The sequence below is a fragment of the Cervus elaphus genome, chromosome 30 (assembly GCF_910594005.1).
Source record: "Cervus elaphus chromosome 30, mCerEla1.1, whole genome shotgun sequence".
NCBI lineage: Eukaryota > Metazoa > Chordata > Mammalia > Artiodactyla > Cervidae > Cervus > Cervus elaphus.
The window spans coordinates 74,862,412-74,875,764 of NC_057844.1; the positions used below are offsets into that span (position 1 = coordinate 74,862,412).

Genomic DNA, 13,353 nt, shown 5'->3' on the forward strand with positions numbered 1-13,353 from the left:
TAGATAGATAAAGCAAGGTGGAATTTTCCAAAGAAATGCCCCAAACCCATTTATTCAACTACAGCCATACGCGTTTTTAAAATCTTGTATGAACACTTAATAGACTCTCTCAAAATAATCCTAATAGTCCTCAACATTCAAAAAATAAATAATTCTTGTATCTCATTATTATTTAAGTGCATCTTCTTTGAGGACTGGGGTCAGGACAGCCAAGAAAAAAAAAAAAAGAGGTAAGAGATTAAGAGAGAAACGACAAAGTCAGGGGGAGGAGTCAGGGCTTTGCAGCTAGTCACAACAATGTGCAAAGCCCAGCTCTATTTGCTAGCTGGTACAGACGCCTAATTTCTGAGTGTTTCTGTTTTCTCGACTAAAATAAGCTGTTTTGGGGACATTCAAAAAGGGTGCCTGGAGCCACTGAGGGTAAGAAGGTGGATGGCAATTTGCTGGGACTCATACCAGATGAGATTTTATCTAGTAAGTGGAGAATTCTACGCTGCCTTGCAAACTGTCCTGTCCACAATTTCACAGACTTCAACTCAAAAATCCAAAGAAAGTCGCCACTAAATAAATTCAATTATGGTGGCATTAGGAATGAATAAATAAAGCATCTAGAGACTAGAACTGCTGCTCTGAAGAGCTCAGCGTTGGGAAAGCATCTCCACAAATAACTTCACACATACCACAAATGAAATTCACTTAAGATAATAGAAAATCTAATTATACAAAATGAGGCAATTTTCTACATTTCTGTAGTAGTTCTCAAAAGAGTAAAAAAAAAAAAAGAAAGCTCTTTGTGTAATACATGTATTTATGGAAAAGCAAAGCGAGTCATAAAATGTATCCAGCTGTTTTGCCACTTTTCCATTTTAATACAATTGTTGAGACTGTGTTAAATTTCTTTCCTGAAATTTCCTTTCGAACTCTATTTTGACCAATTGCTTTTATGGTTTATAACATTTTGTGATTTTTTGTTTTTAAACTTGGGTACAGAGCCTTCCATAAAACACCCAGTTTTAGAGGTTTACCTTCCCCCGCGGTCAGGGAAAAGAGTGCTGATCATGCTGATTTCACCGCATGACCACGTGGGGGTGAGATGTCAGGGGCTAAACAGCCGTGTGAGATCTTTTAAAATATTTGTTTTGCATATACTGTGTTTCAAGAATGATCCAAGTAAATGCTTATGAGCTGCTGGTGATCTCTGAGCATCTCACCTGAGGCCAACATGAGAAACGAATCGCAGACTATGACTCTGAGGTCATCCTACACAGAGCTGCCACCACCGCGTGCGGGGGCCAGGCAGCCAGGCCCAGGCCAGGTAGGAGACACCACCGCTGGCAGGGGTCAGCTCCCCCAGAAACACACTGTGGGCGCAGCGAGGCCCCTCTGCATGTGCCCCCAGGAAACAGACACGAGCGTCCACACGTGGCCTGACCACCGCTCCCACCTGTGATGCTGTGCCTGTCTCTTATCCCTGAAACCAAATTTTAATTTTTAAAAATTCTAATCAATTATAAACGAAAACGCTCCACGCGTGTTTTAGAAGTGAAGTTACTATCTGCAATGGGAAACAATGATGGTGCTTGAATGCCACAAAAGTTCAAACCAGTTTTAGAAAATTAAAAACTGTTCTGAGGTCAGACAGAGCAGGCAACACCTTTTGTGGCTGTGTGGAATGAATTCACCGGTTTCCCACGATACAGCAAAAACTGGCTTCACAAGGGAACCTCAACTTTTCAGCAACGTGTCAGGAGCAGAAATCCCTATTATAAGGAGTATTTTGGCCCTTTTTTCATGCAACTGAAGAGGGAGACAGAAATGTAAACAGAATCATCTTTACAACCAAGACCGCTGCTGCATGTTCAACATCCGATGTGATACTTACGAGGTCCAATGCAGAGCCCCCACCAAGATATTCCATTATTATCCACAATTTAGTGTCCTGCAAAGACCAAAAAAAAAAAGAAGGAAATTACCAAAAAAAAAAAAAAGGCAGAAATATTTTAAATAATCTAAAGGCATTTTCCACTGTGATTCTGGAACTAGAAAATTTTATAAATACGTAACAGCAAATAAAGCACATCCAAGTGAGAACTGTGTGGGGAAACCTGGGCTATGTCAGAGGGACCCTGCACCAGGAACCCCCTTGCCCTCAGGCCCCGGGTTCCACACCTGTGCACCAGGGCTTTGGGGAGCGGTGCCTTTTCTTCACACAACGTCAGCCGGTGACCCTCTGGCACAGGAGGGTCGGCCGGGGGGATCGGCCCTCAAGGCCAGGCCAGGCCAGCAGCAGGCACTCGCGTCCGGCCCTGGGGGTCAGCCAGGAGGCGCCCGGAGTGCAGCGCCGGGGACAGGCCACCTCCCTCCGGCCTGCCGCTCTGAGCCGCGCGGGGGGGGGCAGGTGGCTCGGCTGGTGCACCGGTCCCCCAGGAAGGCCGCGTGCCCTCCCCGGAGATCTCCAGGCGGGGGACAGTGGGCGGCATGCTCCCCATCTTCCAGCCTTCTCCCCCGCCTCTGTGTCTTGTGTCTCTTCCTTCCATCCCTTCTGAAGCCCCACGGCTTCCCAGGTTCTTTTCAAGCACTTCTATCCCCAAGTGCTCCTCCCTTGAAAGCCAACGTGCTTTGGCCCTGAAGGCTGCAGGCTCCGCCGGGATTTCTCCTCCTGGGCACCACTGACATTTGTGGCGGGACCACCTCTGTCCAGGGGCCGCCCTGTGCCTGAGACGGTGTTGAGGGGCATCCCTGGCCTCCCACCACTAGAGGCCAGCAGCGCACTCCCCATCCTGAAGCCCAGACGGGGCCAGTGTCTTCTGGGGGCCAGTCGCCCCCGCTCAACTGCATGAACTGCATGATCGATGTCCACCAGCCTCAAGTGTTAACCGCACGGCAGTGCTGACCGACAACTCTCGCTTGCCCTTGGCAAAGCCGGCTTACACCGGGCAGCCTCCGAGCTGGGAGCCGGTCACCAACTAACTCACTGTGAGGCAGCCAGGTTGTGAGTGCGTGGGCCAGAGAAAGACGGCAATAATAAACTTCACGGTTCATCTGATAATAAAATGAGATCACGAATGTGAAAGCGCCTTGCAAAGCTCGGGGAACTAAACGAGCCCAGAGCGATTAGCCTCCGCCACAGCGTCAGCCTGAAGCGCCTCAGAATAACCTGATGAAACCAAAGCAGTCCAGTTACCAAGGCCAAACAGTATCTCCCTGCATGGGAACTTCTGAGCCAAATAAAATCTGGAACACTGATTCATACACATCCTACAGTAGAATGAAAAAATAACTACTGCCCCACAAGCCTTGAGGCCAGAGTGCTTGAGGAGAAGGGTCTGCTCAAGGGACACACAGGACCTGTTCTGGGGACCAGACTGGTGACCAAGGACAGTCATGACCCAGATATAAAGTCAGTGCCCTCGTAAAACCTCCTGCATGAATGACTTGTGGGAGCGCTCTAAGAAAAATAAGTAAGAGTTCTAAAAATAAGAATGATCTTAATCAGAATACTCCATTTAAAAAAAAAATGACCTCAAACCATGTCAATTATGAATGACCTTCTAAGTTCCTCATAAGGGAAAGAAAATATTTATTTAATAACTTCAGGATTGAAAAATTTAAAGGCACCCAAGTGTTAACCACCCAGGTGGCGCGAGTGGTAAAGAGCCCACCTGCCAGTGAAGGAGACGGAAGGGATGTCGGTTCGATCCCTGGGTCGGGAAGATCTCCTGGAGTAGAAAACGGCTTACCCACTCCAGTATCCTTGCCTGCAGAAGCCCATGGACAGAGGAGTCTGGGGGGCTACAGTCCACGCGGCCGCAAGGAGTCGGACACGACTGAAGTGACTCGGCACACGCACACAGTGTGTGGAGTGGGAAGTTTCCGTCTCACCCCTGGCTCTTGGCTGCCCAGCCTCCACATCCAATTCTCATCGTGTTTTCTGTAACTTCAGAGACTGTCCTCTGCAGATACCTATGAAACCTTCCTCCACTTCTATCCAAACGTAACACTCTATGCAATGTTGTGTGCGAAGTCGCTCAGTAGGGTCTTAGCAACCCCACGGACTGTTTCCCCCCAGGCTCCTCTGTCCATGGGGATTCTCCAGGCCAGAATACTGGAGGGGGTTGCCATGCCCTCCTCCAGCGGACCTTCCCAACCCAGGGATCAAACCCAGGTCTCCCACATTGCAGGCAATTTTTTTCACCATCTGAGCCACTGTTCTATACCTTGCTTCTCCTCAGAGCACTCTACACCTGTCAATAAAGGAATATATATTTTTTTTTTGGTAGCCATAACCAACCCACACCCTACTGACAATGTTATTTCCATTCTTTTGCTATCATGAGCCAGCTGTCAATTTAAGAACCTCCCATAGGTATTATTTTAGGAGTTCCTGGATGCTGAGTCAAAGGAATCCACTGGAATTTAAACAGATAATGACCGATGATTGTTCAAAGAGGTCAGCTCAGTTTCATCCTGCCTCCAACAATGTATGGGTGCCAATTTTTTCCCCTTGCTTTGTCAACACACTCTATCCCATAACCAGTGTCATGGAACTTAGGAGCTGGATTGCAGTCCCCCTGTGAAAGCCATACACTGAAGTCCCAACCATGAGCACCGCAAAATGTGCCTGTGTTTGGAGACAAGGTCTTCAAGAAGAGGTGAAAGGTAAAGTCAAGTCACACAGGTGGGCCTCGTCCAAAGTGACTGGTGTCCTCCTCAGGAGACATTAGGACCCAGACTCACAGAGGGACAGCCACGAGATGACACAGGGCACCTCCCAGCCAAGGAGAGAGGCCTCGGAGGACACCGGGGACTTGAGTCTGAGTCACGTGTGTTTTCTTTTTTGTAAGCCCTTATTATATCCTTTATCTGCTTTTCTGTTGACCAAATATTAGAGAAAGCAGCTAGCTCCCTGTAACATGAGCCACAAACACAGCAATGTCCTCATCTGTCTTTTGATTTTGCTTTTGGCAATTTTTGCTTGTGGAGATGAATTTAACGTGGACACCATGTCTACAATGCTACCACTGACAGGCAAACTTGCCCTGTGCCGTCTGGAGCTGGTGACTGAAAGCTGGCACTCCCCACATTCGCAGACATTCAGACAACGGGAAGGTTAAAACAAGGTAAATGAGAAAAGGGGCAGATGTGGCAGCGTTAACAAGGATTACATTTTACAGCATGAATTCTGAAATCAAATAAGTTCTGCTTGTGCATCTGTGCTGCAAGGAAAGGCTGGGCCCAGGAGGTCTCAACAATGCAGGAGGTCTTAGTAAACCAGCGTATGGGTTATAAAAACCAAAGCTCCCTTCTGCTAAGATGCCGGGCGTGAAGGCACTTTCCAGCCCAGGTTTGGATCTGCCTCTGGCCCTCAGCCGCTCCGCGCCCAGAGACCAGGCTTGAAGCCATGTTCAGTGTCCCGTCTGCTCCGGAAGGACGCCCACCTCAGGGGCAAGCCTTGCACACCGCAGTGCCCGTGAACTTGAGCTGTTACCACACGGACTTCATAGAGTGTCCCCTGTTTGAACCCAGGTCCACTGGGAGGCTTGTGAAACTAGGAGGCAAGAAACTGGTATCGAAGCCAAACCCCTACCCTGTTTTACAGTCAAACCAACGCCCTGACGATCATGGCACCTTCCAATTGCACTCCAGGCACAAGAACCCCATCCCTGACCTCGACAAAAGCTGATTTAATTGTTCCTCTGCCCCACAGACGTCAGCATTGCTCAGTGACTCAGACACCTGCCCCACACGCACAGTGCCGTGGGGGGGTTCTAAAGTGACAGGGCCAAGGCTCTGTTCCTAAATGAATCACTTTTTGCGACAGAAAAGTGGCCAAATAACCACCACCAGCTGGCCTGTGGTGGGACAAAATGCTGTGGGTGCTCAGAGGAGAGGCCCGTCCGATCAATGGCCGACACCACGGAAGTAATAGCAAGAGAAGGAAGTGAGAAGATCCATCAGAAAACCAACGGCCAACAGGCACCTGAAAAGGTATTCAACACCACTAATGACCAGGGAGATGCAAATCAAACAACTACAGTGAGGTTATCACCTCACATGGGTCAGAATGGCCAGCGGGTCAGAATAGCCATCTTAAAAAGCCTACAGATAACAAATGCTGGAGGGGATGTGGAGAAAGGGGAACCCTCCCCAGACTGTTGGAACCCTCCTGAAGCTGTTGGTATCCTCCTGAAACTGTTGGTATCCTCCTGAAACTGTTGGTGGGAATATTCAGTTGGTGCAGTCACTACAGAGAACAGTATGGACGTTCCTTAGAAAATTAAAGCGTTTCCATACGATCCAGCAATCCCACGCTTGGCATACATCCAGACAAAACTATCATTCAAAAAGACAACACACCCCTGTGTTCACAGCAGCACCATTCCATAGCCAAGGCATGGAAGCAACCTAAATGTCCATCGACAGATGAATGGATAAAGAAGGCGTGGCATATACAGACAGTGGAATATTACTCAGCCATAAAACAGAAGGAAATAATGCCATCCGCAACCACATGGATGGACCTGGAGATGAGCATACTAAGGCAAGCAGAGAAAGACAAGTATCATATGGTATCACTCATATGTGGAATCTGGTAAAAAAAAATATATATATATATAAAGAAACTTATCTACAGAACAGGAAGAGACTCACAGACATAGAAAACATGCATCTAGGTCATCAGCCTCTTCCACTGGACAGAACTGCATACCCAGCGAGTGCAGGGAGGGGAGGCAACTGGCGCTGAAACCCAGACTCAATGCTGAGTCAGACACCGAAGCAGCAAGAACCACAGGAACGAACAGCACAGACGCTAAGCAATTTCTAAAGGATGCCAGCGAGGCAAACATGTTCTAACGTAACTGCTCTTAACCTCTTTCCCTTCAGAAAGCAACGAACTCTAATCCGACTGCCTGAAGAGAACCTCCATTTACGTAACGTGTGCCTGGGACTTGCAGCATTCCCACGCCCCGCTCCCCTGTGCCAAGAAGAACTTCTGCCCTAATGTCCTGCAGTAAATCGGAAAGGACATGGAGCCGTCCCCCAGATGCTCTTCCCGGGATTCACGTCAGGAGATTCTCTCTTCTGGAAGAGGCTGCCGTGTGTGTGAGTCTCAGTAACTAAGTCTCCCCAGATGGGTACTGAGATGTTCTTCACCTTAGCATCAACACAAATCTGGCACGACGCAGTAAAAGACGTGTTAATGTGATGTTTCTGTGCTGAATGCTGGTAGAAATTAAGATGGATAAAAGCACTCTGCTTAAAGATCCTTACAGGGTCTCAAGGAAATAAAACTCACAACCTAAATCTGATGGAGAAGAAACAAAACAAGAAAGAAGGTGGAAGGAGTGCCTGGGGAAGTGAAAGAGGAGGACTCCCCCTCCCCTGCCCGCCCCCCATCCTCACACAAGAGCAAACGTAACAGGCAGTGGGCATAGACTGCCAAGTCAGACAAGTCTGCCATAATCATGATAAGCTAAAAATCGGACTCTTCCTAAAAGTGAAGTGTTCCTAATAATGACAAGAGTGTCCTTCCGCCAGATGAAGATTTTCGTATCATTGCACATCATATCCAAAATCACTGCAGATGGTGACTGTGCCCATGAAATTGAAAGACGCTTGCTCCTCGGAAGAAAAGCTATGACAAACCTAGACAGCGTAATAAAAAGCAGAGACATTATTTTGCCAACAAAGGTCCATATAGTCTTAAGCTATAGTTTTTCCAGTAGTCATGTAAGGATGCAAGAGTCAGACCGTAAAGAAGGCTGAGAGCCGAAGGATTGATGCTTTCCAACTGTGGTGTTAAAGAAGACTCGAGAGTCCCTTGGACTGCAAGGAGATCAGACCAGTCAATCCTAAAGGAGATCAACCCTGAATATTCACTGGAAGGACTGATGCTGAAGCTGAAGCTCCAATACTTTGGCCACCTGATGGGAAGAGCTCACTCAGTGGAAGAAACCCTGATGCTGGGAAAGACTGAGGGCAGGAGGAGAAGGGGGCAACTGAGGATTGAATGGCATCATCAACTCAATGGACATAAGTTTAAGCAAATGGTGAGGGACAGGGAAGCCTGGGATGCTGCAGTCCATGTTGTCACAAAGAGTCAGACACAGCTGAGTGACTGAACAATGACAACACAGCATACATCAGAAACATCTGCAACAAAACCACAAAACCGAATGAAGTGATTGCCAAGGCGCAGAATTAATTCTCTGATAAAGGCCCAGCCCAAAGATGGGACAAGACCAAGCCTGAGGGTGAACACAGCTAAGAAAGAAGACTTTACTGTGGTTTGCAAATTGAAGAGGAGCCTTAAGTGTTAAAGACAATTTATGGAATTAGGATATTCACCAATAACAGATGCTATTATTTCAAGTGCATGGGTGGCGAATTCTCTTATGTATTTATACTTCTATTTCCATCCTGCAGAGTAATTACCACACCCCAACAGTAAACCGCTTCCGAAGGAAGGGCCTTAGTGTGCTGTCTGTTCAGAGCTGGGTTGTACTGAGGAGACGTTTCTGCCACCCGAATCCTTGCTCCTCTTGCTCCCCACCTCCTGGCCAGCTCACTCGCTTTTATCTCCTGCACAGCCCTATTCCAGAGTAACAGACAGACAGACGCAGGTACTCGATTTACAGTTCGTTCACGACTGGACACAGTCAAGCGGCGCATGCATCAGACGAGCAACCCCTTCCGGGGCACAGACCCCAGGTCGCTGACGAGACCGGTGGTTCTGGTCCCCCACACTCGACCGTGACATCAACTACCACCTCCCCCGGCTCCACCGCTGCCTTGGCCAGAAGACCCCATCGCGGCATTTATACAAACGTCCACACAGCTCCGTACAGACGCCCAGAGAGGAGCCACGCTAAGTGCCCTGTCCAGCAATTGGCAAACTGTGGTCAGCCGGTAATGACTATCACACATCGTGTGGTTCCCAGACAGGGTTCGATAAAAGGGCCTGGTCCGAGCAGTCCAAGTCTGCATTCTGATGGCCTTATTCACCCAAACATCTTAAAGGCCCACTTGTGCTGCGTGACAATGGGTGGGGAGGGGTCCATTCTCCTCACCCACAGGAAGCTTTTCTGTAGTTACATGCTAAGCACTTGCTCATTACATAATCTAAGTAAGGGCTGTCATCTCAGGATACCTTTTTTCTTCCCCCCCAGAAATTTACTTAGACAATGTGATGTGATTAGCCGCTCAGTCATGTCTGACTCTTTGCGACCCCATGGACTGTAGCCCACCAGGATCCTCCGTCCACGGAATTCTCCAGGTGAGAATACTGGGAGTGGGTTGCCATTTCCTTCTCCAACTTGGACAACAGAAGTTAAAAAAAAAAAAAAAGCATATGGCATAACTGTGGGTGCTAAGTCGCTTCAGCTGTATTAGACTCTTTGCAACCCCATGGACTGCAGCCTGCCAGGCTCCTCTGAACATGGGATTCTCCTGGCAAGAATTCTGGAGTGGGTCCCTTCTCCAGGGGACCTTTCCAATCCAGGGATCAAACCCGCATCTCCTATGTCTCCTGCACTGGCAGGCGGGTTCTTTGCCACGAGTGCCACCTGGGAAGCCCAAGATGGCATAATTAATTAAACTATTGTATCTAAATATATCAGTTGTGCTGAGATGTGTCAAAGGTTTGAATGTGCAGAAGAGGTAAGGGTTGGCCAAAAAGTTCACTTGGGCTTTTCCATCAGCTGTTGAGACAAACAGAACTAGGAATACAATTAAAGCTTATTTCCAATCATAGGTATCATCAGTCAGCAAACAGACCTGAGTTTCTTTTTGGTGAAGTAAAATATTTCGCCTGATTGGAATTTTAATTCGTTCAACTTTCTTGAAAACCATAAAATGAAGATGCCAAGTGTCTGCAGGGACGTTCTTCAGTCAGTCAGGTAGGGTGTTTGGGGAGAGAAAGGAATCCACATCCCTGTCCCCGGAAACATCTCAATGTTTTCTGTTCCCTTTGGTACTGAGCCGACTGCTCGATTCCCATGATTGACTGTGAGATGAAATGTATTCCCCTGTGATTTCAAGCCAGATTTCCTTGGGGATTCATTTAGTCCACCCACCAGTCAGTTGTTCTGCTTCTACCCACGGTCACCCTGGGGTCTGATACAAAGGGCTCCCAGGCCGTTTCTACTTTTTCCCAGAAACGGAAGGACAGATACTTGCAAACTAAAAATCACTCAGAGAAAACAGATGTTCTTTCCCCTCTCCCAGAAGCAGAAGCTGCAGCTGTTCCAGGACAACGGGGAATGCGTCTGATGACTTCCAAATGGCCACGGAGGCTGCGAGGATGGCTGTCACCGTGTGGGCGTGGGTGGAGGGGACACGGGGCTCCCCCCACGTGGCTGAATGACCGCACAGATCAGCGCAGTGCAATGAGAGCCCCACTAGGCCAGGGGTGGCAGGCGGCTCATGAAGGCCAAGGACACCCTGGTCCCCACACGTGGGAGTCAACAGTACTATCTCCGAACAAGGCAGCAAATGTGGATGGAGGGAGAGTGTGCAGGCTGAGGCCTGGGCTCCAGTGTGGAGGAAAGGCCCTCCTTGAAGAACTGGGGGACGTGGGACAGGCTGCCGCTGCAAGCTCTTCACACAACCAAAGTCAGTGACCAAACAACCAGCACCAAGGACTCCGCAGGCCCGGGACGGGCTCTGCCCTGCGCCGGCATCGGGGGCCCCTCTGGGCATGGCCCACCATCTGGCCATTCTTGCAGAACTCTAGGGCTCCCCCATCTGCAAAATTGGGGGAAAAAAAAAAAATCCAACATCTGGGAAACAGCCGCTCAGAGGAGGTTCGAGAGAGCGGTGCATCTGCTCACGTTTATGAAAACGTGAGTGAATTTCCTCCCTTTTCAGAGACTCTACCTTCTCATAGCCACGCTGCTCACATGGAATCATAAGCCCCAAGCCCGTTTTCTTTAGAGAATATAGAAAATTAACTGGCACCAACAAATAGCGAACACAGATGGAAGGAGCACAGGAATGGGACAGATATTTGGAAGTAACTCTGAAATCAACTGTGTTTAAGAATTTGAGCCAAAAACCTAAGGAACTGACCCAGAGGATTCGCAAACACACGATAAAATGGACAAATCAGATCATTTCCTGGCACAGAGGCCATGCTCCCTTCCAAGTTTTAATACACTGAGAGTCTAACGTCATCAGGCCGAGCGCTTCTAGAACCAGCAGGTGTTTTCCAGATTCCTCCCGACCCCACCAGGTTAAGGCACAGGCACGGCCAAGGGAGGCAGGTGGGCAGGGCCACCCTGCTCGGCCTCTCCTTGTGGGTGGCCCGTTCACCCCAGATTAGGAGTCAAGGTCTCTGAGGACTGCAGAGATGGAGGCGGGAGTGCCCACCCACCCACCAGGCTTGCACGTGCGTGGCCTCAACGCTGGGCAATAGCAGGCGGCCCTGCAGTAGAAGCAGGGGCCCAGTAGGGTCCCGGGCAGGGCAGAGAGGCCCATAGGGCAGGCCTGGGACGGCTTCATCCCTCGGTTACATTGTCTGCTTGGGGACGAAGCAATGAACAAAAAGCAAACTGCACCCCTGCTGGGGCTGAGGAACCCTTAGAAACAGCTTTGGCAAACCTTTATGAAAAAGTGAGACAAAAAGATTTTAGGGACTTGCAGTATTAATCACCCCATCACCACCACCAAGCCCCCAACAGTTTCTGTCCGTTAAGATTTTAAATCCAGCGTAGATCTCGGCTCTCGTGATCTCTGTGTGTTGTGCTAACGTATTATCTTGCGTTTCCTACGGAACAAGGCGTGCACGAATAATTCACAGCTTATTTCCTCTCAAATCCCATGGTCTCACTCACAAAACTACTGGAAAATAAAACTGTTTAAAACACGAACATGTTATTTCATTAACTGCCTTTTATTTCATGCTTCATAGTCCTTTAAACCACCAACACTGAAAGGAATTCTTTTCTCAAGATGGCGAAATAGCAGGAGACCCACAGAAAGTTGCTGCTTCGTGTCAACTTGGCGTCTCCGGGCTTATGTTCTCCACCACACTTGTCTCCTAAGGCTATCCTCCAAGTGCTGACTAGAGAGCTACTTTCAGAGGGATCTGTCGGGTATTTCACAGAACTGAAATTTACCGAGCGAGAAACACAGAGAGACAGAGAGAAGGGTCCCACAGAGAAATACATTTAGGAATGCCACATATTAAACTTCCCTTTCAAGGCTCAAAAGCTCTGAGAACACTGTAATAGAAACCTACTAGACCCAGCGTGTCCAAACATCTCGCCAGGCAGCACCTACTCACATCTTCAAGGACGCGGCGCACCCAGAAACGCTCTCTTGGCTCGAGGCCCCCCTCGGAGCCGTCCAGCCGGCAGCCAGCCTGCACTCCAGTCAGCGTGAGACCCTCCCCATCCACTCCACTCCTGCCAATCCATGCAGCCTAATTATGTGCCAGTTACCTGGAAACAGGGAGATTCCGTCCACAAAGACCCAACAGGCCCAAACGCAGTGTGAAAGGCTGGTGGCAAACTTCATCATTCACGAGAACCATGCATGCTCACACTTTCAATGACACATCTAGACTTTAAGGGCTTCCTTTGTGGCTCAGCTGGTAAAGAGCCCGCCTGCAATGTGGGAGACCTGGGTTCAATCCCTGGGTTGGGAAGATCCCCTGGAGAAGGGAAAGGTTACCCACTCCAGTATTCTGGCCTGGAGAATTCTATGGACTGTATAGTCCATGAGGTCGCATAGAGTCGGGCACAACTGAGCAACTTTCACTCACTAGACTTTCAAGTCACACCTCAATGCCCTCTGGTGACCGCACCTTTTCTTACTATCCACGGCAAGTAGAACTGTATACACATGTCAGACGAGCCAAGAAACTTATCTTTCTAGAAAGAGTCTTGTCATTCACGTTACTGCTTAAACTTTGAAATGAAAATAGAAGGGGAAAAAAAAAGGAAGGGAAACCACAACAGAGGGTTCCAACAATATTTATATCACATTATATGTGTGGTTTGAAACTCTTGAGTCTCTAATTAACCAAAGTGATGAAACACAGTTTTCAGGGACTAGGGTGGGATTCATGGGCACAGCGCCAATGGAGTCCCCGAGGTGGCCCGGGGCTGCCATCCGATCCCCTGGGGAGACGCAGAGTTGTGGCCCGCCGAGCCTTCCCCGGGTCCGGATCCAGAGCCATTACCTCCTAGACGGTCAGAGCTCGGTATGTAAACCACACACGCTGGCACCAGACTCGTGAGAGTCGACAGCGACCCCATCAACAGTGTGTTCCGCGCCCCCCCCCCCCCGCCCCGATACAAACAAGAAGGGCAGGGGACTCTGTGCAACTTGCCCCCGAAGCAATAATGG

At 49.0% G+C, this 13,353-nt stretch overlaps 1 protein-coding gene across 1 annotated transcript in view; it reads right to left on the reverse strand.

Annotated features, from left to right (window-relative positions):
* STK24 (serine/threonine kinase 24) overlaps positions 1-13,353 on the reverse strand; it is a 90,264-nt gene that overhangs the window by 20,965 nt on the left and 55,946 nt on the right. Inside the window, exon 3 of the mRNA XM_043892273.1 lies at positions 1,883-1,939. Within this exon, the coding sequence (XP_043748208.1) occupies positions 1,883-1,939 (57 nt within the window). The remainder of the gene's footprint in view (positions 1-1,882; positions 1,940-13,353) is intronic.